The following is a 26430-nucleotide window of genomic DNA, read 5'->3' on the forward strand; positions in this document are numbered from 1 at the left end:
CAGCTCCCTGGGAGTGTCAGGCTAAGCTCACTTCAGTCCCCACTTCCACTCTGACCGCTGGGACGAGGCCCCTGCCCGCCTGCCCTCCGGCGTCCTGCAGGACCGGCTGGAGGGGTGGACTGTGCGAGTTGCTGTGCCGGCCTGCGTTGTCAGGAAGGCCATTGTCAGAAGCGGCCAGGCTGGGAGGGAGGCCACGGGGAGGGCCGGCAGTAAGGACAGCAGCTCTTAGGGGCCTGGCCAGCCCCGGAACAGCGGGTAGTTTCTCCAGAGGGCGGGGGCCTCGCGGGAGCCGGGAGCCGGGAGGATGCAGGGTCAAGGAACCTGCTAAGTCCACGGTCTATCCGTCAGCGTTTATTCCCATTCATCCAGTCCTGCCCCATGCTGCCCTTAGCCTCTTCCTTCCCAGTTCAGCCGCATCCATTCCCATTTATACCCACAGCGCAGAGCGTGGGAGCCATGCGGGCTGTGGCTGAGGGACTTGCGCCAGGGCCAGTCAGCACTGGAGGCGGGGCTTCCCACCGTAACTCTTTCCTTCCTGGAGCGGCTTTGCTCTGGAGGCACTGGCGAGGTCTTTGCTGCAGCTGATCCCCGGTTGGCCCTCTGTCCCCTGCACTTCGTGTCACCCTGTGGGGTGGGATGAGCAGCCTCGGAAGGACAGCATAGAGGAATGCACTGGGCTGGGGCTGGGCGAGATGTGGTGGGGCCAGCCCTCTCGGTACCTGTGATTTCCTGGGGATGGGGCCTTCAGAGCTGCCCGGGCTCCCAGGCCAGGGAACTTTGGAGCAAAGTGGGGGACCAGTGGGCATTGGAGCTGCAACACGTGGGGTGGGGGTAAAGACCCTAAAAACATCAGGGAGTGCAGTCTCGATTACAGGCTGAGAGGTGGCAAAGACCCCACCATCTGCTCACACTCAGTGTCTCCCCAACACCATGACTGCCGCTGACTGCCCCCAGGCCCCTCCGCACAGCCCTGCGTAGGTTCCCCATTGTCTGCCCTCTGCTTCTCTATGCTAGAACCCAGGGAACCTGCGGTGACCTCATGATTCTCCAGACGCTGCCTCAGCCCCGTCCCTGACCAGCCGAAGCAGCAACAGCAACTGCTCAGGTGCAAGGTGACTGCCATGGTGTGGCCCTGGCATCTCCCGAGGTGGGGGTGGCCCGTGGCTTGCTTGCAGGCTAGGACGGGGGCTTGGTCTGCCGGAGCCCAGAAAGGGGTTTCTGTCCCCTAGGCCAGGATGTGGTGCTGTCCTCTGGAAACGGCTCTGTGTGCCAGGCCCACACCCCTGAGATAGGTGCCCAGCATCCTGGTGAAGCGCAGTTTCCAAAAAGGTCCTGCCAAGTCCCCAGACATCTGAGCAGAAATGGGGCTCAGTGTCCCCCCTTTTCAGCCTCAGGTATATCATGGGTGTCTGCCTTACTGTCCTCATCTGTAACTGGGTCCATAAGAAGGGCCTGCTGCAAAACATAGGGGCGGGACTGGAAACGAAGGTGGAAACCCTTTGTCCGTGCTCAGCATGTGGGAAGGCCCATGGGTAGTGGCTCAGCTCTTAGTCATTAGTCACCCTGATAGCCCCTTGTGAGGGCTGTTTATTGTGTACATTTTCCAGATGAAGAAAGTGGGGTTCGAGCAGGGTGATGTACCCAAGGCTGCCAGGAAAGGAACTGGTGGAGCAGAAGGACCAGCCAGGGTCCCTATTTCCATTAGGCCCCACACCAGCCTTGGCCCCAGTGAGCAGTGAGGCAGCCCCATCTCCTTCCCAGCTCTGTATCTAGAGCCCTGGCCCAAGGGCTTCCTCCACTGACGGGATTTTGCTTCCTTCCTCAGGACAGTACCACTGGACTCCAGGTTCCTTGCCTGGGAGTAGGAGAAATCCACCTGCTGGGGGCTGAGTGCAGCTTGAAGGACAGGCCCTGGGTCCCGGGATGCCCCTGCCCGAGTCCAACGAGCAGGAGGGCGAGAGCGTGAAGGCTGGCCAGGAGCCATCTCCCAAGCCAGGCACAGACGTCATCCCGGCAGCTCCCAGGAAGTTCTCCAAACTGGTCCTGCTCACGGCCTCCACCCAAGATGAGGATGGGGTGGCCTGCAACCCCCAGGAAGTGCACTGCGTCCTCTCCCTGGAGATGGCTGACCCCACCACCCTCGCCAGGACCTTGCAGATCCTGCCAGCTGAGGAGCAGGGAGGGGTGGTCCAGCCAGCCCCCCAGATGCCTGAACAGAAGTGCAGCAAGCTGGACGCAGGTGAGGCGAGGCCTGCTGCCCCTGCCCAGCCACCCCGTGGGTCCCGGTGCTCACAGCAGGCCCTGCACACACCCTTCTATCATAGCATCCTGCCCTGCTCCCAGTTGAGCGTCCTGCTCTCTGATCCTGTCTCAGGCTTGTGCAATGATCACACTCAGGTACCAGGCCCTGCCTCGCCAAATGGGAGTTGCAGTGATGTGCAGAATTCCTTCAGCTCCCTAAAAACTTCCACCACCACCCCCAAAATAACCAGCGCTGAGAGTCAGGCTTTTGCTTGGGAGCAGGAGGAGGATGCGGCACCTGCCACACTCCGGACCCCCACGCCCTCCCTGGTTCTCGTCCGCGCCTGTGGCCTTGAGCTTTGCTCTAGGTCAGCTAACCTAGTCTTCCCCTTCCCCTGGCAGCCCCCCAGTCCCTGGAGTTCCTGAAGACACCATTCGGGGGCCGCCTCCTGGTGCTGGAGTCCTTCCTGTACAAGCAGGAGAAGGCTGTGGGGGACAAAGTGTACTGGAAGTGCCGTCAGCATGCTGAGCTGGGTTGCCGCGGCCGGGCTATCACCCGGGGCCTGCGGGCCACAGTGATGCGGGGCCACTGCCACGTGCCCGATGAGCAAGGCCTGGAGGCCCGGCGCCAGAGGGAGAAGCTGCCCAGCCTGGCTCTGCCAGAGAGCTTGGGAGATCCCCAGGGTCCTGAGGGCCCTGGAGGCAGAGTAGAGGAGCCACTGGAGGGGGTGGGCCCGTGGCAGTGTCCCCAGGAGCTACAGTCGGAGCCCACTCCTGGGCTGGTGCTAAGCAAGCCAGCCCGAGAGGAGGACGAGGGACCGCGTACCCTGTCACTGCTGAGCCTGCCGCCCAAGAAGCGCTCCATCCTGGGGCTGGGTGAGTGCATTCCACCCCACTGCAGGGCAGGGGACCCAGGGGCCCGTCCTGAGTCCAAATAGAAATGTGGGGTAATGTGGGGTCCTGGCCAGACACGGTGGCTGATGCCTGTAATCCCAGCACTTTGGAAGGCCGAGATGGGTGGATCATGAGGTCAAGAGATTGAGACCATCTGGCCAACATGGTCAAATCCCCTCTCTACTAAAAATACAAAAATTAGCTGGGCAGGGTGGCACACATCTGTAGTCCCAGCTACTTGGGAGGCTGAGGCAGGAGAATTGCTTCAACCAGGGAGGCGGAGGCTGCAGTGAACCGAGATTGCACCACCACACTCAGGTCTGGGTGACAGAACGAGGCTTCGGCTCAGAAAAAAAAAAAAAAAAACTATTCAAAGCTAAAATAACTTTTAAAACTATAAATGTGGCTGGGCGTGGTGGCTCACACCTGTACTCCCAGCACTTTGGGAGGCCAAAGTGGGTGGATCATCTGAGGTCAGGAATTCAAGGCCTACCTGAGCAACATGGTAAAACCTTGTTTCTACTAAAGATATAAATATTAGCCAGGTGTGGTGGCAGCTGCCTGTAATCCTAGTTACTCTGGAGGCTGAGGCAGGAGGATTCCTTGGACCCGGGAGGTAGAGGTTGCAGTGAGCTGAGATGGTGTCACTGCACGCCAGCCTGGGCAACAGAGCAAGATTTGGTCTCATAGAAAAAGGTATGTATATGTAAATGTGGACTGGGCACAGTGGCTCATGCCTATAATCCTAGCACTTTGGGAGGTTGGGGCAGGAGGATCAGTTGAGCCTAGGAGTTCAAGACCAGCCTGGCCAACATAGTGAGACTTCACATTTATAAGAATTCCGTCAGGTGTTGTGATGTGCACCTCTGGTCTCACCACTTAAGTGGTCCGCCCACCTCAGTCTCCTAAGCCGTGGAGATGGAGGCTGCAGTGAGCGGGAGGCATGCTGCTACACTCCAGCCTAGACAAGAGTGAGACCGTGTCTCAGTTTAGAATTGTGTCTGGTTCCCCGAGCGATTCTGCTGTCCATTAAGTTCAGGAAAGACGCCTAGTGGAACAGTCTTGGGTTTTTGGTTCTAGATTGAAATCCCAGCCTTGCCTGATGGTAGCCTTAGAAAATGGGCTTCAGTTTTCGAGTTTCAGGTGCTTTATCTTAAGCCTGCTATGATAACCTGGATCGTTTAAATTGCACATTTGGGGCTTGGCAAGTGGCAGGTGGGAGTTCTGGGTGTTTTATTACCAGTAACTAGGAGGTGGGCTTGAGTTCAAGGAGGCCAGGCACTTCCTGACACGGCTTTAAGAATTTGCTGAGGCCGTTGCCCTGGTGTGTCTGGGGCAGGAAGGGAGAGGCGAGGAAGAGGGAGATTTATTTTTCACTGTGATCTTTTGGAGCCATTTGAGTGTATTATAACGTGTGTTATTCAAACATGGGTACTTTTTAATTTTTGAGATGGAGTCTTGCTCTGTTGCCCAGGCTGCAGTGCGTTGGCACGATCTCGGCTCACCACAGCCTCCACCTCCTGGGTTCAAGCAATTCTCCTGCCTTGGCCTCCCAAGTAGCTGCAACTACAGGTGCCTGCCACCATGCCCAGCTAATTTTTGTATTTTTAGTAGGGATGGGGTTTCCCTATAGTGGCCAGACTGGTCTCAAACTCCTGACCTCATGATCCACCTGCCTTGGCCTCCCAAAGTGCTGGGATTACAGCTGTGAGCCACCACACCCGGCCAGAACACAAAAGAATAAATTTTTTAAATCCTAAAAAAATACATGAGCAGGAGTGACAGCAGAGGCCCCCGAGTCCAAGTCCAGGTTGGCCCTCCAGGTGTGACCTTGATGCAGCACGTAACAGCCGTGTGCTGGGCTGACCTCGCTGACCACTGGGAAAGGAACGAGACCCCTACTGGGTTGCTGGGTGGGGAGGTTTCACTGGGGGCTCCAGCACATCTGGCTCAAGAGGCCAGAGTAAATTTCAGCCGTAAAGGAGAAAGGCTCATGTGAGCCCCCAGAGTCTGCAGTGGCTGCCCCGTCCTGGGTTCCTCCCCATCCCCAGGGGCTGTGACCGCCTGAGTCCCTCCTCCAGGACAGGCCCGGCCCCTCGAGTTCCTGAGGACGTGCTATGGGGGCAGCTTCCTGGTGCATGAGTCATTCCTCTACAAGCGGGAGAAGGCTGTTGGGGACAAGGTGTACTGGACCTGCCGGGACCATGCGCTGTACAGCTGCCGGAGCCGCGCCATCACCCAGGGACAGCGGGTGACCGTGATGCGTGGCCACTGCCACCCACCTGACGTGGAGGGCCTGGAGGCCCGGCGGCAGCAGGAGAAGACCATGGAGATGCTTCAGGCTGGGCAGGACGGCCCTGGGAGCCAAGTGGACACGCTGCTTCGAGGCGTGGACAGTCTGCTCTACCGCAGGGGCCCCGGCCCCCTGACTCTCACCAGGCCCCAGCCCAGAAAGCGAGCAAAGCTCGAGGACCAGGAGCTGCCAACCCAGCCCCAAGCCCCCGAAGTATCCCCAGACGAGGACCAGGGCATGGACGCAGACCCTGGTGAGCCTCCTTCCTTTGGGGCTCGCCAGCCCTGCCTGGACTCTTGCTTCCAGAGGTCCAGGGATGGGAGTGGGTGGAATCAGGCCTGCCCAGCCCCTGCCTCCTCCTCTGATGGCCTCCCCAATCTCCCCAGGAGGCCCTGAGTTCCTGAAGACGCCCCTGGGGGGCAGCTTCCTGGTATACGAGTCCTTCCTCTACCGGCGAGAGAAGGCGGCCGGGGAGAAGGTGTACTGGACCTGCCGGGACCAGGCCCGCATGGGCTGCCGCAGCCGCGCCATCACCCAGGGCCGGCGGGTGACTGTGATGCGCGGCCACTGCCACCCACCCGACCTGGGGGGCCTGGAGGCCCTGAGGCAGCGGGAGAAACGTCCCAACCCGGTGCAGCGGGGGAGCACAGGTACCTGGGGATGGGCGGGGAGTTGGGCCCTGGGAAGCAGGCAGGAGCCCATGCTGCCTTTCCCCCTAAACCCTGCATGTCCTGCTGGCAAACGTCCTGTTCGCTTCTTTGAACATCATAGAAGGACCTATGGCCCTGGCCTCCTCCTTGGCCCCCCTGGTTCTGCTTTCAATGGTGGGGTCCCGCCTTCCTGCCCAGCCTCACCCTTCTGGCCAGCCTGCCCCACAGTAGCCGCAGCAGGGCTAGACCTCCTTGCTCTCCTCCTCCTGTTTAAGAGCTCATGGTGTTGGCCGGGCGCGGTGGCCCACGCCTGTAATCCCAGCACTTTGGGAGGCCGAGGTGGGTGGATCACGAGGTCAAGAGATCGAGACCATCCTGGTCAACACGGTGAAACCCCGTCTTTACTAAAAATACAAAAAATTAGCTGGGCATGGTGGTGCGTGCCTGTAATCCCAGCTACTCATGAGGCTGAGGCAGGAGAATTGCCTGAACCCAGGAGGCGGAGGTTGCGGTGAGCCGAGATCGCGCCATTGCACTCCAGCCTGGGTAACAAGAGCGAAACTCCGTCTCAAAAAAAAAGAGTTCATGGTGTTTAATAGAGGCCAGTGACTGCACACGGTCAGTCTCATGTTGCTATGGTGTGAGCCTGTCCTAAGGTGGGGAGATAAGGATTGAGGAGGTGATATTTACATGCATGCAGCTTCTCCTCTGGGCCAGCAGTTCCATAGACACACATAATGTCCGGAAAGGCGGGCCCATGAGAGTCATGACTGTCTCTGTCGTCATCCATGCAGTCGGCCCAGACCCCCCCCGCAGTGTCTGGTGTGTGGTGGTTTTTTTTTTTTTTTTTTTCTTTGAGATGGAGTTTCACTCGTTGCTCAGGCTGGAGTGCAATAATGAGATCTTGGCTCAATGAAACCTCCACTTCCCGAGTTTAAGTGATACTCCTGCCTCAGCCTCTGGAGTAGCTCGGATTGCAGGTGCCCACCACCGCACCCGGCTAATTTTTAGTATTTTTAGTAGAAACAGGGTTTCAAGGCTGAGCACGGTGGCTCATGCCTGTAATCCCAGCACTTTGGGAGGCCAAGGTGGGCCGATCACGAAGTCAAGAGATCGAGACCATCCTGGCCATGGTGAAACCGCGTCTCTAAATAGATAGAAACAGGGTTTCACCATGTTAGCCAGGCTGGTCTCAAACTCCCGACCTCAGGTGATCCGCCCGCCTCCCAAGTTGCTGGGATTACAGGTGTGAGCCACCATGCCTGGCCTGAGGGGTCATTTTTGCAGTACTGTCTGAAACTTAAATTTTTTTCAAATTAATTTTTTGAGCCAGGTCTCACTCTGTTGCCTAGGCTGGAGTGCAGTGGCACAATCTCACTTCAACCCCAGCCTCCCAGAGTCAGGTGATTCTCCTGTTTCAGCCTCCCAAGTAGCTGGGATTACAGGCATGTGCCACCACACCTGGCTAATTTTGTATTTTTAGTAGAGATGGGGTTTCACCATGTTGGTCAGGCTGGTCTCAAACTCCTGACCTCAGATCATCCACCCGCCTTGGCCTCCCAAGGTGCTGGGATTAAAGGCTGAGCCCCCACGCCCAGCCCCTGCTGGGTGTTTTCCTCACATGTGGAAGGGGATGCAGTGTGCCTGTGGTCTGGGGGTCCCACCTTCCTTCTGGCCAGCTCTGTCCCCAGACTCCTGTGCTGCTGTGCCCTGCAGGGTCCTCCCACCTCCAAGTCTCCCTGCTCTGTGTCACCCTCTCGGTCCCTCTTGAAGGTGGTTCCACCCTCTGTCCCCTCCTCCTCTAGGGCTGCTACCCACCCCCATCCCCTGCTTCCACTGCTACCTGATGTTCCCCAGACACCCCAGTCTGCCTCCCCGCCTCTGTGGCCCCTGTGCCTGCACGGAGGAAAGGGCATCCTCTGGGCAAGGCACAGCCAACCCCCAGGGTCCTGCCCTCACCACATCCAGGACAGTGGGCGCTGCTCCCTTGCTTCCTGCCCACAGCCCTTGGGTCACATCTCCACCTGCCTGGCTCCCAGGGGCGACCCCTCTCAGCCCTATCCAGCTTCTGAGCTGCTTTGTCTCTGAAGGCCCTGGGTCATTCCTCTGAGCAACCAGGCACACCTGCGTGCTAAGCAGGGTGGGCGCCGGGAAAGTGTGGCACAGCGCACACTGTCTCCCTGCAGGCATTGTGCAGTGGGGCCTCACTGACCAGTCCCCAGCCTCCGGAGGGGGACCCCAGCAGAGTTGGGGGGATGGTGGCATCACCACTTGCCCTGCTGATCTCCGCTCTGAGAGCTGGTGTCCTCTCCTCCTCCCTCCCCTGCCCTCACTGCCTCTCCCATTTCTCAACAGGAGGCCCTGAGTTCCTAAAGACACCACTGGGGGGCAGCTTCCTGGTGTACGAGTCCTTCCTCTACCGGCGGGAGAAGGCGGCGGGGGAGAAGGTGTACTGGACCTGCCGGGACCAGGCCCGCATGGGCTGCCGCAGCCGCGCCATCACCCAGGGCCAGCGGGTCATGGTCATGCGCAGGCACTGCCACCCGCCGGACCTGGGCGGCCTCGAGGCCCTGCGGCAGCGGGAGCACTTCCCCAATCTGGCACACTGGGACAGCCCAGGTGCGGGCAGGCTCGGTGACCCCGGTCTCCAGGAACCTGTGCCTCACAGGCTGGCTGGAGGCTGCTTGTGGGACATGGTGTGTGTGTTGTACATGGTGGTCCAGCAGCCTGGGCTGTAAACTCCACCTGCAGGCTCCACGCTCCTGCTGCTGGCCCTCTGCTGTCGGGGTAGAAACCCACTCAGCTCTCTAGAGGAAGGGGGTGGCAGCTGGGGGTGGCGGCCGGGGATGGCATCAGCAGCCGCAGATAGTGCTTCGCATCTGCTGAGGGGCCAAAGGGTGGACCCTGGACACCCTGTGTCTACCCCTGCACCACCCCAACTGCCTCCTGTCTCACGGGGTTCTCTCTGGCCACCACAACATCATGTAACCTTTCAGTTCAGCTTGTTAAAAGTCAGAGTCCAAATGGTTGCCCACTGGCTGAGGGGTATGTGGACAGGGAGCCAGGAGGCCTTGGTGCCCAGTCCCTGCCCTGGGGGATGGGTCTAAGGGGTCAGGATAGGCCTCTAGGAGCATTCAGGGTCCAGCGGCTGCCAGGCCACCTGCCCAGGCATCCCCCGAGCCCCTGGAAAGAGATAGCCAGCGTGGGAGTTGGGGCTGGAGGAGCAGGTAGAGGGGAGGAGGGCAGGGACCACCACGGGGCCTACTAGGGGGATGAAATAGACCCACAACCCTGACACCCAGGCCCCACTCAACAGTGTCACTTTCCCTTTCAGAACCCCTGCAGCCCCTGGAGTTCCTGAGGACTTCTTTGGGGGGCAGGTTCCTGGTGCACGAGTCCTTCCTCTACAGGAAGGAGAAGGCGGCCGGGGACAAGGTGTACTGGATGTGCCGGGACCAGGCTCGGCTGGGCTGCCGCAGCCGTGCCATCACCCAGGGCCACCGGGTCATGGTCATGCGCAGCCACTGCCACCAGCCCGACCTGGTGGGCCTGGAGGCCTTGAGGCAGCGGGAACGGCTCCCCAGCACGGCGCAGCAGGAGGACCCAGGTACCGACAGGGGACATCTTCATCTCCTATCCCTCAGAACTGATGCCCCAGGCCCAGCACCCATGGAGGAGACTGTGCTTGTGTGCACATACATATTTACAAGAATTTTACCTAAAATGGGTTCCCTTCACATGAACAGAATATAAAACCAGTCTTTAGAAAGCACTGTGTGTCGGCCAGGTGTGGTGGCTCACACCTGTAATCCCAGCTGCTCGGTAGGCAGAGGTGGAGGTTGTCGCTCAGGCTGAAGTACGACATGGTGCCACTGCAGCCTGACAACAGATTAAGACTCTGTCTCAAAACAATAAATTCAGTTGGCCAGGCACAGTGGCTCACCCCTGTAATCCCAGCACTTTGGGAGGCCAAGGCACAAGGATCGCTTAAGCCCCAGAGTTTGAGGCCAGCCTCGCCAACATAGGAAAACCTTGTCTCTAAAACACAATTAAAAATTTTTTAAATCAGCTGGGTGTGGTGGCACATGCTGGTGGCTGCAGCTCCTCAGGAGGCTGAGGGGGTAGGATCAGTTGAGCCCAGGAGATAGAGGCTGCAGTGAGCCATGTTTGTACCACTGCCATCCAGCCTGGGTGACAGAACAAGACCCTATCTGTACAAAAAATTTTTTTGAAAAAAGGATTTGAGAAAGCCACTATTTTCTATTTTTTTTTTTTTCTTTTGAGACGGAATTTCCCTCTTGTTGCCCAGGCTGGAGCACAATGGTATGATCTTGGCTCACTGCACCCTCCGACTCCCAGGCTCAAGGCATTTCTCCTGCCTCAGCCTCCCGAGTAGTTGGGATTACAGGCATGTGCCACCACACCCAGCTAATTTTGTATTTTTAGTAGAGATGGGGTTTCTCCATGTTGGTCAGGCTGGTCTTGAACTCCTGACCTCAGGTGATCTGCCCATCTCGGCCTCCCAAAGTGCTGGGATTACAGGCGTGAGCCACTGCGCCCAGCCGAGAAAGCCACTACTGGGTTTAAACAAGAAGCTATGCTGGGGGCCTGGCCTCCTGTCTTTGATGTCTAGTTGACTCCCAGTACTTTCTATGACAGCAGCTGAAGACTGACTCTTAAGATCTCAAGTAGCTTATGTTTTCAGGGACAGGCAGCTTGACATGTTGAATTCCCAGCACCCTCCACCCGGCTGTCTTTATCTTCATGGCCTTAATTCATGTTTTCATTATTTTTTTTTTCTCAGAAAAGATCCAAGTTGAACTGTGCTTCAAGACATGTTCTGCTGAAGGCCCGCTGCTTTCTGGGTAATTGTACTGGTTATCTAATGGTGCGTCACTGGTTACATTAACAAGTACGTGCCGTCTCGGCTTTTGTGGGTCAACATGCTAGGAGTGGCTAGGCTGGGATGAATAGAATGTGTGAGCCAGGGCAGCAGCCACCTGGAGCATCTGCTGCCTCATGGCTGTGGGCTGGTAGAGCTGCTTCTCACCACAGGGACCCCTCCTGGGGGCAGCTTGAGTGTCTTTCCCATGGCAGCCATCATCCCCCAAAGTGAGTAACCCAGAGCAAGAACGAGAGGGCAGCTGCCAGCAGCAGAATTCAAGTTCTTCTCAAGATATGTGGAATGCTCTTGAGGGTCAACCACAGCCAGGCCATAAAGCAAGGTACCTTTTTTTTTTTTTTTTTTTTTGTCATGGAGTCTCTGTTGCTCAGGCTGAAGTACACTGGCTCGATCTAAGCTCACTGCAACCTCCACCTCCCAGGTTGAAGTGATTCTCCTGCCACAGCCTCCCTAGTAGCTGGAATGACAGGCATGTGCCACCACACCCAGCTAATTTTTATATTCTTAGTGGAGAAAGGGTTTCATCATGTTGGCCAGGCTGGTCTCAAACTCCTGACCTCAAATGATCTGCCCACCTTAGCCTCCCAAAGTGCTGGGATTACAGGTGTGAGCCACCTTGCCCGGCCTTGTGGTTGACTGTAATATCCCATTGTGGTCAAAGAACATGCTCTGTATGATTTCAGTCCTTTTAGGGCTGGGCGAAGTGGCTCATACCATCCCAGGACTTGTGGAGGCCAAGGCTGGCAAATCATTTGAGATTGGCAGTTCGAGACCAGCCTGGCCAGCATAGTGAAACCCCATCTCTACTAAAAATACAGAAATTAGCTGGGTGTGATGGCACATGCCTATAATCCCAGCTACTAAGGAGGTAGAGGTTGCCGTGAGCTAAGATTGTGCCAAGACCATGTCAATGAAAAAAAAAAAAAAAAAAAAAAAAAAAGTGGGAAACTCAAGAGTGTGTTAATTTGTACATATTTATAAGAAACCAGTGAGTCAGGCTGGGTACAGTGGCTCACACCTATAATCTCAGCACTGTGGGAGGCAGAGGCAGGAGGATCACTCGAGCCCGGGAGTTTGAAACCAGCTGTGGCAACAGAGCGTGACCCTGTCTGTAATTTAGAACAATGAGCCAAAGAAGATAATTACAAAATACTTTGAAATAAATGAAAATGGAGACATAACTTATGGGCTTCACTGAAAGCCACGCTTAGAGAGAAATCTGTATCTAAAAACACTAAAAAGGAAGAAGCCTGGGCAACGTAGTGAGACCTCGTCTCTACCAAAAAAATCAAAAACTTAGCCAGACATGGTAGCATGTGCTGGTGGTAGCGCATGAACCTGGAGGTGGAAGCTGCAGTGAGGCATTACACCACCGCTGCCAGCGGGGTGACAGCAAGAGCCCATCTCTGAATGAATAAACAGGGCTGGGCACAGGGGCTTGCACCGGTAATCCTGGCACTTTGGGTGGCCAAGATGGATCACTTGAGCCCAGGATTTCGATACTAGCCTGGGCAACAGGGTGAGACCCCATCTCCACACACACACACACACACACAAAAAAGCAAAAATTAGAAAAAAGAACTAAAGCAGAAGGAAAGAAATGTAAAACCAAGAAAACTGAGAAATATTTAGCTCTAGCTAAAGATCAAAAAAACTGAAGGAGTACTGAAAATACTAAAATCAGGAATGAAAGATGGGACATTACTATGGACCTCATTCTGACAGGGTCTCCCTCTCACATTCAGACTGGAGTGTGGTGGTGTCATCTCAGCTCACTGCAACCTCGGCCTCCTGAGAAGCTGGGACTACAGGCACGCACCACCACGCCTGGCTAATTTTTTATTTTTAGTAGAGACAGGGTTTTGCCATGTTGCCCAGGCTGGTCTCAAGCAATCCACCTGCCTTGGCCTCCCAAAGTGCTGCAATCATAGGCATGAGCCACGATGCCTGGCCCCAGCTCATTCTGTAAGACCAGTGTCATCCCAATACCAAAACCAAGCAAAGGAATCACAAAAAGAAAACTGCAGACCAGTATTTCTTAGGAATATAGAATACAAAATCTTCCAGAAAATACCAGCAAACAGAATCCAGCAACCTAAAAAAGGATTATATACCACAACCAAGATTTCTCCTAGGAATTCATTCACATGCAAAACCAATTCATGTAATACACCATATGTACAGATCAGACTTAACACAGCAGGCCTGAGACTGCTGCCCTAAGAACAGCCTGTGTGCAAGGTTCACTCTTACTTGGCACCCAGGAACTTTTTTCGAGATGGAATCTCACTCTGTCGGCCAGGCTGGAGTGCAGTGGCATGATCTTGGCTCACTGCAACCTCAGCCTCCCAAGTAGCTGGGATTACAGGTGCCCACCACACACAGCTGACTTTTTGTATTTTTAGTAGAGATGGGGTTTCACCATGTTGGCCTGGCTGCTTTCAAACTCCTGACCTCAAGTGATCCACCCACCTTGGACTCCTAAAGTGCTGGGATTACAGATAAGAGTACCGCACACAGCCAGCATCTGTAACTTGACTGGTAGAGCGCGCCTGCGTGGATACAGTGGTATCCCTAAGTAACAACTGCAAATCTTCTCTGTACAAATCACGTGAGATTCGCTGAACATTTGCTTTTCTTCTGAGTCTGGAATTTCGGTGACCATATTCAGTCACCCAGGCACAATGTACCTACATGACCAACCCCCAATAAAACCCCTGCACATGTCACAGCTTGTGGCTAGAGGATTAAGCACATTCTGTGTGACTCCAGGCAGGGAGGACTTTGGGAGCTTGTACCTGGTTTCCTCCAGACTTCACCCCACCTGCTTTTTCCTGTTGCAAATTCTGCATCACATCTTTTCTCCATAGTAAATCTTAGGAGTATAACGACAGGCTGTCCTGTGACTCCTGGTGAAATCGCCAAACCTAGGACTGATCTGGGGATGCCTGCACACCACATCAGTAGACGAAAGGACAGAAGCCATGTGATCACCGAATAGACACAAAGCATTTGGCAAAATCCAACACCCTTTCCTGATAAAAACAACAAACCAGCCTGGCTAACATGGTGAAACCCCCATTCTACTAAAAATAAAACAATTAGCTGGGCGTGGTGGTGGGCGCCTATAATCTTTGTTATTTGGAGGCTGAGGCAGGAGATCTGCTCAAACCCAGGAGGCGTAGGTTGCAGTGAGCACTCCAGCTTGGGCAAGTGCAGCGAAACTGTCTAAAAAAAAAAAAAAATTTAGGCCGGGGGTGGCTCATGCCTGTAATCCCAAGCAGTTTGGGAGGCAGAGTAGGGCAGATTGAGTGAGGTCAGGAGTTCAAGACCAGCCTGGTTAACATGGCAAAACTACGTCTCTACTAAAACAAAAATTACCAAAAAAAAAAAAGAGAAAACCCCACAGGTAACATAATAGTGAAAGACTGGATTTTTCTCTCTGAGATCAGGAATGGGACAAGGATCTCCAGTCTCTGCTTCTATTCAGCATTGCATGGAGCTTCCAGTCAGGGCAATTAGGCAAAAAAAAAAAAAGGAATGAAAGACATCCAAGCCGGGTGTGGTGGCTCAGGCCTGTAATCCCAGCACTTTGGGAGGCCAAGGTGGGTGGATCACCTGAGGTCAGGAGTTCCAGACCAGCCTGACCAACATGGTGAAACCCTGTCTCTACTAAAAAAAAAAAAAAATTATCAGAGCGTGGTGGCACATGCCTGTAATCCCAGCTACTCAGGAGGATGAGACAGGAGAATCACTTGAACCTGGGAGGTGGAGGTTGCAGTGAGCCAAGATCTCGTCCCTGCACTCCAGCCTGGGTGACAAGAGAGAGATTCCACCTCAAAAAAAAAAAAAAATTTTCCTTTTAAAATTTATTTCCAATAGCATCAAAATAAAAAGGAATAAATTTAACAAAGATGTAAAACATATACTCTACATACTAGAAAATAGTCTTTGAAAAATTGAAGAACACCTAAACACAGTCACGGGCTGCATAATGTCATTTCAGTCAGCAATGTAACACATGTGCAGTGACCCTCGGTCAGATTGTAACGGGGCTGAAAAACTCTTGTCACCAAGTGACCGTAGCTGGATATTGCCATCCTAGCACAGTGCATTATGAGGCTGTGGTGATGCTGACGTCAACAAACCTATCGTGCTGCCAGTCATATAAAAGAGCACAGAGCTGGGCGCAGTGGCTCAAGCCTGCAATCCCAGCACTTTGGGAAGCTAAGGCGGGCAGATCACGAGGTCAGGAGATCAAGACCATCCTGGCCAACATGGTGAAACCTCATCTCTACTAAAAATATCAGAATTAGTTGGGCATGGTGGTGCATGCCTGTAATATCAGCTACTCGGGAGGCTGAGGCAGGAGAACCACTTGAACCAGGAGGCAGAGGTTGCAGTGAGCGAGATCCCACCACTGCTCTCCGGCCTGAGCAACAGAGTGACATTCCATCTCAGAAAATAAAAAATAAGGCCAGGCGCAGTGGTTCACACCTGTAATCCCAGTACTTTGGGAGGCCAAGGAGGGCAGATCACGTAGCCATGAGATCAAGACCATCCTGGCCAACATAGTGAAACCCCATCTCTACTAAAAATATCAAAACTAGCTGAGCATGGTGGCACGTACCTATAATCTCAGCTACTCAGGAGGCTGAGGCAGGAGAATCACTTGAACCAGCGAGTCAGAAGTTGTAGTGAGCCAACATCACACCACTGCACTCCAGCCTGGCGACAGAGCAAGACTCCCATCTCAAGCAAAAAAAAAAAAAAAAAAAGCACATGCCAGGCATGGTAGCTCATGCCTGTAATCCCAGCACATTGGGAGGGCAAGATTGGAGTTCAAAGACAGGAGTTCAAGACTAGCCTGGGCTCCAGGTGCAGTGGCTCACGCCTATAATCCCAGCACTTTTGGAATGCCGAGGTGGGTGGAGTGAAACCCTGTCTCTACTAATACAAAATTAGATGGGCATGGTGGCACACACCTGTAATCCCAGCTACTCGGGAGGCTAAGGCAGGAGAACTGCTTGAACCCAGGAGGTGGAGGTTGCAGTGAGCTGAGATCACACCACTGCACTCTGGCCTGAGCAAGAAAGAGAGACTCCCCCTCAAAAAAAAAAGACTAGCCTTGGCAACATAGTGAGATCCCATCTCTACAAATAATTTAAAACTTAGCTCTGTGTGGTGGTGCATGCCTATAGTCCCAGCTACTTGGGAGGCTGATATGGAAGGGTCACCTGAGCCTGGGAGGCTGAGGCTGCATTGCGCCATGATCATGCAGCTGTGTGCCAGTCTGGGGACAGAGAGAGAACCCGTCTCAAAAACAGCACATATAATTCTATGTAGTACATAATATTGATAATGAGATTAAACAACTACAGGTATTGATCGACTTACCACCTATGCAACTTACGAACATTCGACTTTACGACCACAATTACTAGCGACAACTGCTCCGCGTCTGGCAGCGCAAACGTTGCCCAGCTGGACGTACGACAATGCGGACCAGCTTCCGGCAGCACTACCATCTCCGCGTGCATATAGCCTACTCAACTTACAACCAAATCATGTTACGACTGGTCCGAGGTCCCGACCATGGTCGTAAGTCAAGCACTAGCTGTATGTTCCTGGTTTATGTATTTACTATGCTTTTTATCATTACTTTAGAATATACTCCTACATATTTAAAAAGTCAACTGTAGACCAGGCGAGGTGGCTCACACCTGTAATCCCAGCCCTTCTGCAGGCTGAGGCGGTCTGATCACCGGAGGTCAGGAGTTCCAGATCAGCTTGGGAAATACGGTGAAACCCCATCTCTACTAAATATACAAAATTTAGCCAGGCATGGTAGTAGGTGCCTATAATTCCAGCTACTTGGGAGGCTATGGCACTAGAATCACTTGAACCCAGGAGGTGGGGGTTGCAGTGAGCCCAGATGACAGCATTGCACTCCAGCCTGGGCAACAGAGTGAGACTCTGTCTCAAAAACAAACAAACAAAGGTTAATTGTAAAATGGCCTCAGACAGGTCCTTCAGGACATTTTGGAGGTATCCAAAAGAAAGCATTCTCATCATAGAAGATGACAGCTCCAAGTGCATTACTGCCTCTGAAGACCTTCCAGCAGGACAGGATGTGGAGGTGCAAGACAGTGACATGGATGACCCTGACCCTTTGCAGGCCTAGGCTAGTGTGTGTGTGTGTGTGTGTGTGTGTGTGTGTGTGTGTGTGTGTGTGTGTGTGTCTTAGTTTTTAAACAAACAAAAAAAAAATCCTTGGCCAGGCACAGTGGCTCACACCTGTAATCCCAGCACTCTGGAAGGCTAAGGTGGGCGTATCACTTAAGGTCACGAGTTCGAGACCAGCCTGGCCCACGTGGTGAAACCCCATCTGTACTACTAAAAATACAAAAATTAGCCAGGCATGATGGCATGTGCCTGTAATCCTAGCTACTCAGGAGGCTGAGGCTGCAGTACACTGAGATCATGCCATTGCACTCCAGCCTGAGAGATTCCATCTCAAAAAAACAAAGACTATCAAAAAAAAAAAAAGTCCAACTAAATTTTTTTTAAAATCCTTAAAAATAGAAGGTTATAGAATAAGGTTCTAAAAATATTTGTGTACAGCTCTACAGTGTATTTGTATTTTAAACCAAGTGTCACTACAAAAGCAAAAAGTTTAAAAATTGTTACAGTAAGCTGAGATTAATTTATTACTCATGAAAACTTTGCCAGGTGTGGTGGCTCAAGCCTATAATCCCAGCACTTTGGGAGGCCAAGGCAGGAAGATCACGAGGCCAAGAGAGGGAGACCCTCTTGGTCAACAGGGTGAAACCCCATCTCTACTAAAAATACAAAAATTAGCTGGGCGTAGTGGCGCACACCTGTAGCCCCAGCTACTCGGGAGGCTGAGGCAGGAGAATGGCTTGAACCTGAGAATTGGAGGTCACAGTGAGCCGAGATCGTGCCACTGTATTCCAGCCTGGCGACAGAGCAAGACTCTGTTTAAAAAAAAAATTAAATAAATTTAGGCCGCATGCAGTCCAGCACTTTGGGAGGCTAAGGCAGGTGGAGCACCTGAGGTCAGGAGTTTGAGACCAGCCTGACCAACATGGTGAAACCCCATTTCTACTAAAAATAACAAAAATTAGCTGGGTATGGTGGTGGGCACCTATAATTCTAGCAACTTGGGAGGCTGAGGCAGGAGAAATGTTTGAACTCAGGAGGCAGAGGTTGGTTGTAGTGAGCCAAGATCGTGCCACTGCACTCCAGCCTGGGCAACAAGAGCGAAACTCTATCTCAAAAAATAAATAAATGTGGTGTAGCCGAGTATTCAGTGGTGTGTGCTAAGTCTATAGTACTGTACAGTCATGTTCTAAGCCTCCCCATCCACTCACCCACAGCAACTTCCCACCCTGCAAGCTCGATTCATATTATGTGCCCTATATGGGTATACCATTTTTTATGGTTTATACCAAACATACTGTACCTTAGTATGTTTAGATGTTTACATACGCAGACACCGTTGTGTTCCAGTTGCCTACCGTATTCAGTACAGTAACATGCTGCACAAGCCTGTAACCCAGGAGCGGCAGGCTGTAAACCACACAGCATGTTATCTATGCTTGTGTGAGTACACTGTGCTGCTCACACAACAAAATTGTCTAAGGACGTTTCTCAGAATGTTTTCCTGTCATTAAGTGACACATGACTTTAAATGGAAATATAGTCCATGTTCATGGATTGATTGGAAGACCTGAAATTTATATGAAAACTCAAGTAACCGAGAATAGCCAAAACAATCCTGAAAAAGAACAAAACTGGAGGACTTGGCCAGGCGTGGTGGCTCACACCTGTAATCCCAACACTTTGGGAGGCCGAGGCAGGAGGATCATGATGTCAAGAGATCGAGACCATCCTGGCCAACATGGTGAAACCCCGTCTCTACTAAAAAAGACAAAAGATTAGCCAAGTGTGGTGGCGTTCACCAGAAGTCCCAGCTACTGGGGAGGCTGAGGCAGGAGGATCACCTGAACCTGGAAGGTGGAGGTTGCAGTGAGCCGAGATTGTGCCATTGCACTCCAGCCTGGCAACAGAGGGAGACTCTATCTTGAAAAAAGGAAAACTGGAGGACTCGCACTTTTAAATTTCAAAACTCATTACTAAGCTATAGTCATCAAAACTGTAGTACTGGCAGAGGGGGAAATACCGATTCAGAACTGAGAGTCCAGAAATAAACACACAGGGTCAGTTTTCCACAAAGATACCAAGACAGTGTGATGGGGAATTTCACTAAATGGTGCTGGGACAACGACATTTCCTCATATGAAAAGATAAATTGAATCCCTTCATCACACCATACACAAAAACTAAACTCTAACTGGGTCATAGACCTAAAGGTAACAGCTACTTTTAAAACTCTTTAAAAACACAAAAAGGAGACCAGGCATGGTGGCTCATGCCTGTAATCCCAGCGCTTTGGGAAGCTGTGGCAGCTGAACCACTTGAGGTCAGGAGTTGAAGACTAGTCTGACCAATATGGTAAAACTCCATCTCCACTAAAAATACAAAAAAAATTAGCTGGGCATGACAGTGCATGCCTATAATCCCAGCTATTTAGGATAATAATCCCAGCTACTTGGGAGGCCGAGGCAGGAGAATCACTTGAACCCAGGAGGCAGAAGTTGCAGTGAGCAGAGATGGCACCATTGCACTCCAGCCTGGGCTACAAGAAATAAAAACCGCATCTCAAAAACAAAACAAACACAAAAGGTAAACCTGTAACCTTGAATTAGACACAGTTTTTTTTTTTTTTTGGGAGACAGAGTCTCGTTTTGTTGCCCAGGCTGGAGTGCAGTGACGCAATCTCGGCTCACTGCAACCTCCACCTCCTGGGTTCAAGCGATTCTCCTGCTTCAGCCTCCCAAGTAGCTGAGATTACAGGAGCATGCCACCACACCCAGCTAATTTTTGTATTTTTAGTAGAGATGGTGTTTGACCATATTGGCCAGGCTGGTCTAGAACTGACAGGTGATCCACCCACCTTTGCCTCCCAAAGTGCTAGGATTACAGGCATAAGCCACAGTACCTGGCCAGCTTTCTTTTTTTGAGAGTCTTGCTCTGTTACCCAGGCTAGAGAGCAGTGGCGTAATGTCAGCTCACCTCAACCTCTGCCTCCAGGGTTCAAGCAATTCTCCTACCTCAGCATCTTGAGTAGGTGGGATTACAGGCAGGCATGTGCCATCACACCTGACTAATTGTTTTGTATTTTTAGTAGAGAGAGTGTTTCACCATGTTGGCCATTCTGGTCTCAAACTTCTGACCTCAGGTGATCCACCCACCTCAGCCTCCTACAGTGCTGGAATTACAGGTGTGAGCCACCTTGCCCAGCCAACAAAGGTTTTTAGATAGCATGCCAAAACCGTATGCAATCAAAGAGTAAACTGGACTTTATCAAAATTAAAAACACGTAACACTATCAAGAAAGTAACCAGGCCAGGCTTGGTGGCTCTCGCCTGTAATCCCAGTACTTCGGGTGGCTGAGGTGGATCAATCACCTGAGGTCAAGAGTTCAAGACCAGCCTGGCCAAAAGGCAAAACCTCATCTCTAATAAAAATATAAAAATTAGCTGGGTGTGGGGCGGGGGCACCTGTAATCCCAGCTACTCGGGAGGCTGAGACAGGGACAATCGCCTCAGCCTGGGAGGCAGAGGTTGCAGTGAGCTAAGATCGAACCATCGCATTCCAGCCTGAGCAGCTGAGTAAGACTCCATCTTAAAAAAAAAAAAAAAAAAAAAACCAAAATCAAAAAACTATGTTCTGAAAAAAAAAAAAAAAAAAAAGTAAACAGATGAAAATAACTAAATAAAATAAAAAGAGGAATTTTAAAAAGATGAAAAGACAACCCACAGAATAGAGAAACTATTTGCAAATCATATACCTGATAAGGAACTTGTATTCAGAACATAGTTTTTTGATTTTGGTTTTCCTTTTTTTTTTTTTTTTGAGACGGAGTCTCGCTGACTCTCAGGCTGGACTGCAGTGGTGCAAGCTCACTGCAACCTCTGCCTAATTCTCCTGCCTCAGCCTCCTGAGTAGCTGGGATTACAGGCATGTGCCACCAAACAAACTAATTTTGTATTTTTAGTAGCGATGGGGTTTCACCATGTTGGCCAGGCTGGTCTTCAACTCCTGACCTCAGGTGATCCACCTGCCCTGGCCTCCCAAAGTGCTAGAATTATAGAAGTGAGTCACCATGCCTCACCCAGAACTCTTATAACAATGAAAAGACAACCCAGTTAACAAATCGGCAGAGGACCTGAATAAACAGTTTTCCAAAGAAGATTTAATTTCTGCAATTAATTGAAAGAGATAAAAATAGCCAATAGGGATAACTGAAGACTCTCAACATCATTAGTTTCAGGGAAATACAAATCAAGACCACTATGAGATACCACTTCACACCCACTAGGATGGCATTTAACAAGACATAAGTGTTGGCGAGAACATGGAGAAACTGGAACCCTCATACTCTTGGTGGCAATGCAAAATGGTGCAGCCACTTTGGAAAACACTGTGGGAGTTCTTAATGTTCAACATAGAGTTACCCTGTGACCCAGCAATTCCCCTTCTAGGTACCTACCCAGGAGAACTGGAAACACAGGTCCACACAAAAATATACACGAATGTGCTTATTGTTATTCCTTCAGGCAGAAATTGAAAACCCATAATGTCCATCAATGAAACATAGTCTGTTCATACAGTGAGATATTTGTCCATAAAACGGAATGAAGTACTGATGCATGCTACAATGAGGATGAACCTTGAACACACCATCTTAAGTGAAAAAAGCCAGTCACAAAGCGCACATATAATTCTGTTCATATGAAATGCCCAGAATAGGGACATTTAGGGAGACAAAAAGCACATTGGTTGGGGAGTGATACTAAGGATTTGAGGTTTCTTTTGGGAGGGGTGCACAACTCTGACTACACTACAAATCATTGAATTGTACATTTTACATGGACTTTATGGTCTGTGAATTATAGCTCAGTAGAGCTCTTAAAAGTCCTGGCCGGGTGCTGTGGCTCATGCCTGTAATCCCAGCACTTTGGGAGGCCGAGGCGGGTAGATCACCTGAGGTCAGGAGTTCGAGACCAGCCTGGCTAACATGGTGAAACCACGTCCCTACTAAAAATACAAAAAATTAGCTGGGCTTGGTGGCACGCATCTACAATCCCAGCTACTCGGGAGGCTGAGGCAGGAGAATCGCTTGAACCTGGGAGGCAGAGGCTGCTGTGCACCATTGCACTCCAGCTTGGGCCAACAACAGTGAAACGCCATCTCAAAAAAAAAGAAATCCCTGACGGTACTAAAGGAGAACCTGATCACATGAGTTTAGGAGTTTGAGACTACCTTTGACAACATAGGGAGACCGCCCCCCATCTCTACCAAAAAATAAATTTTTTTCTTTCTTTTTCCAGTTACAGCAGCACTTTTTTCTTTACACAACGACGTGTTGCTGGGGCCTAACGTTCTCACTTCACAGTAGAAAACCAAAATTTGTTGTCATCTCTTTAAAGAATTGAGTTGCGTACAGAAAAACCTTAAAAGGATGAATACATTTACAGCTGTAAATGCAAACCGCTTTCAACTCAAGGCAAGTAACAGCCCATGGTGGTCAGGCAGGAAAACATTCAGCTAAGAAAGGAAACTGGATCTTAGGGCTTGGATTTTCCAGCCTGACAGACGGGGAGCCCTTGCCAGCCTCTAGAGCAATCCCAGAACACTCAGCCCTGACACACGGTTACCCCGCACAGATTGAAGACTGCTGGCCACGTAGAGTCACCAAGCCACAGGCTTGTCTGCCACAAGCACGCTCTTAGCCACAAAGTGACTAAGCCACATGGACTAAGGGTTGAAATCAAAGATTTGTATTAAACATATTGTATTAAACAAAGAGTATTAAATTCCAAGGGGAACAGTTAACTTGAACACAAGGTCAAAATTGGCAACAAGTTCTACAATCCAGAGCTGATATCAGATACCAGCTTCGAGGACAATTTCTTTTCGAAAGCTCCCAGTTTCATGAGGCTAGCATGAAGTATATGCATTTGCCAGGGGCAAATTTATACTTCGGAGTTAACCCATGCAGCACATGCTACACATCTGCTTGCAGGCCATTTAGAAGCATTTGCGGTGGACGATGGAGGGGCCCGACTCGTCGCACTCCTGCTTGCTCATCCACATCTGCTGCAAGGTGGACAGCGAGGCCAGGATAGAGCCGCCGATCCACACCGAGTACTTGTGCTCTGGGGGGATGCACGATGATCTTGATCTTCCTGGTGCTGGGCGCCAGGGCGGTGATCTGTGTCCTGTTGGTGATGCCTGGGTGCGTGGTAGTGCCGCCAGATAGTACCGTGTTGGCGTACGGGTCTTAGTGGATGTCCACATCATACTTCACGATGGGGGTGAAGGTGGTCTCATGGATGCACAAGATTCCACACCCAGGAGGGAAGGCTGGAACAGCCTCCTGACACCGGAAGCACTTGTTGCTGATGGTGATGACCTGACCATTGGGCAGCTTGCAGCTCGTCTCCAGGGAGTAGGAGGACACAGCTGCGGCCATCTCCTGCTCAAAGTCCAGGGCGAAGTAGCACAGCTTCTCCTTGATGTTGCCCACCACCTCCCGCTCGGCCGGTGGTGAAGCTGTAGCCCCACTCCGTGAGGATGTTTGTGAGGCAGTCAGTCAGGTCCCCACCAGCCAGGTCCAGATGCAGGATGGTGTAGCCCTCGTAGATGGGCACCATGTGGGCGACCCCGTCTCCAGAGTCTATGAGAATGCCAGTGGTGCACCCAGAGCTGTACAGGGACAGCACGACCTAGATAGCGATGTACATGGCTGGGGTGTCGAAGGTCTCAGACACGATCTGAGTTATCTTGTCTGTTGTCCTTGGGGTTCAGGGGGGCCTCGGTCAGCAGCATGGAGTGCTCCTCTGGGGCCACACGCAGCTCGTTGTAGAAGGTATGGTGCCAGATCTTCCCTATGTCGTCCCAGTTGGTGACGATGCTGTGCTCAATGGGGTACTTCAGGGTCAGGATGCTGCACTTACTCCAGGCCTCGTCTCCCATGTAGGAGTCCTTCTGGCCCATGCCGACCACCCTGCCCTGGTGCTGGGGTGCCTGATGGAGGTAAACACGGCTCGGGTCGGGGGGCGTCATCCCTAGCAAAGCCAGCTTTGCACATGCCGGAGCCATTGTCAATGACGAGCATGGCGATTTCTTCTTCCATTCTGACCAGAGGAGGAGTGAGGCAGCGGAGCGGCCCAAGAACACTGCATGCGGGCTAGTGGCGGTGACTGAGGAAAAAAAAATTAGCCAGGCGTGTTGGCGTGCACCTGTGCTCCCAGCTACTTAGGAGGCTGGGGTGGAAGGATCGCTTGAGCCCAGAAGGTCGAGGCTGCAGTGAGCTGTGGTGGCACCACTGCACTCAGGCATGGGTGACAGACCGAGACCATATCTCAGAAAATAAAGTAATAAAAGGACAATTTTGTGTTTCTTGATGAAGAACCTTGAAAAGGCTCAGCTGTGATGCCCGTGACTTCCAGGGCAGGAATTGAAGCTCTGTGCAAGTGTTAGGTGTTTCTCCCCGATCATGCTGGTGTAGGAAGCAGGGAATTCCCCAAGTGTGTGTCAGGAAGCAACCTCATAACAGAATCGATATAGATGGAAGTGTGTGTAAAAGTGATCTAGCTGGCCAGGCGAGGTGGCTCACACCTTTAATCCCAACACTTTGGGAGGCCGAGGTGGGTGGATCACCTGAGGTCAGGAGTTCAAGACTAGCCTGGCCAACATGGTGAAAACCCATCTCTACTAAAAATAGAAAAATTAGCTGGGCATGGTGACACATGTCTTTAATTCAAGCTACTTAGAAGGCTGAGGCAAGAGAACCCCTTGAACCCAGGAGGCAGAGGTTGCAGTAAGCTGAGATCATGCCACTGCACTCCACCCTGGGCAACAGCGAGACTGTGTCTCAAAAAAAAAAAAAAGTTCTGGCTGGCAGGACAAAAAATTAGCTGGGCATGGTGGTGGATGCCTGTAATCCCAGCTACTAGGGAGGCTGTGGTGGGAGAATGGCTTGAACTAGGGAGGCCCAGGTTGCAGTGAGCTTAGATTGCGCCACTGCACTCCAGCCTGGACAACAGAGCAAGACTCCCTCTCAAAAGTAAATTATGTAGCCTGTGGTATCTCTAGGTAAAAGTATTCCAGGAACCCTGAACTTCCCGTGTTATCTATCTCCACCATGTTTTGATGTGTGTGATAAACATGTGTCTCTTTGTAATCAGGGACATCAGAGACATCAGACTGACCGGCGAGTCCCAGTGAGGCGACACACGCAGAGGGGCTCTGTGCCGCCCACAGGAGGCGGCTTCACATCCACGCAGGCTTCCCATCTACTTAGGTTTTGCTTGACAGAAACTTCATTCTTCCAAAGCATCACTGGCCTTCACATATCCTCAGGCGGTCTCCCAGGAGGAATTCTTGGATGGTGTCCTCGTGTCGGCAGCGAACGGTGCTCAGAGCTGGTGCTTGCAGATTCGGGTGCGGGGGGCAGCGCAGTGGCGCCTTCCTGAGCTTTGGAATATGTAAGGAAGCTGCCTGGTTGTGGACACTCCTGCTGTCTGGCTACCAGCGCCCCTGGCTTTGCAGAGCACGCCACCTTCCCTGGGCTTTCCGCCTGGCAAGGCCCTGCTCTGCTCAGCACAGTGCAAAGTGAATGCCACTGTCTTGGAGCCTGGGCATACTTGGGGAAGTTCCTGCTTCAAAGGGAGCTGTGCCGTGTGTAGGCTGGGTCAGGCCACACTGGTCTTTTCTGGACAGGTGCTGGGTAGGTTTTCCTGGTCTCTGGCTGCCTGCTGCCACAGTGCGGCCATCCCCAGCAGCCAGAGCCGGCCAAAGCACATGCCTTGTTCCGCGCTCCAGACTTTGCTCCCTGTGCTCCTGCCAACTTAAACCTCTCCACAACACCCACGGCAGGTGTTGTCCCGAGATTAGAGCCAGCCCAGAGGTCGGCAGGGGCCAGTGCTGGGTACACACGCCCTGGCTGAGGCCAGTGGGGTCCTGGGTGGCCCACGTCCAACTAAAGCCTGAAGCTTAGACAGGTGGCAGCAGAGGCACGTGCCCTTCTGTGGAGCAGCTTCACACAGTGCGGCTTCAGTCAGAGGGAACAGTCCGGAGGGGCAAGATGACCCCACCGGGACTGCAGAGCTTCCTGCTTACCAACAAGGACCTGTCCTCAGCCCCGAGAGGTGGCTCCATCCCACCAAGTAACTGTGGGGGAGTGCCGGCAGCAGGCACATCCCCGCCATCCACTGCAAGGCTGGGACAGCCCAGGCGCCCATGCTTCTCCTCTGCTTGTGTGGTTCCCCCAATAAATCCTGTTTTGCATCTCA

General features: G+C 52.2%; 1 protein-coding gene and 1 pseudogene across 5 annotated transcripts; one reads left to right on the forward strand and one right to left on the reverse strand.

The window, feature by feature from the left end:
- The first annotated feature begins 403 nt into the window (after nt 1-403).
- FLYWCH1 (FLYWCH-type zinc finger 1) lies at nt 404-26430 on the forward strand. Of its 5 annotated transcripts, XM_032257869.1 has the most exons (10): nt 409-1147; nt 1826-2239; nt 2644-3117; nt 5217-5681; nt 5815-6078; nt 8434-8697; nt 9413-9685; nt 10883-10962; nt 22341-22346; nt 25324-26430. In XM_032257869.1, exons 2-8 carry the CDS (start codon nt 1924-1926, stop codon nt 10945-10947), a joined length of 2121 nt encoding a protein of 706 aa, XP_032113760.1. In that variant the 5' UTR covers nt 409-1147; nt 1826-1923; the 3' UTR covers nt 10948-10962; nt 22341-22346; nt 25324-26430. The 5 variants fall into 5 exon arrangements, with proteins under 5 accessions (XP_032113762.1, XP_032113758.1, XP_032113759.1 ...); XM_032257867.1 differs by lacking the exon at nt 22341-22346 and having other exon boundaries at nt 408-1147; nt 10883-10943; XM_032257868.1 differs by lacking the exon at nt 22341-22346 and having other exon boundaries at nt 408-1112; nt 10883-10943.
- LOC116536211 lies at nt 23082-24801 on the reverse strand (annotated as a pseudogene).

This window comes from Sapajus apella, unplaced genomic scaffold (genome assembly GCF_009761245.1).
Source record: "Sapajus apella isolate SASKATOON/1434 unplaced genomic scaffold, GSC_monkey_1.0 scaffold99, whole genome shotgun sequence".
Lineage (NCBI taxonomy): Eukaryota > Metazoa > Chordata > Mammalia > Primates > Cebidae > Sapajus > Sapajus apella.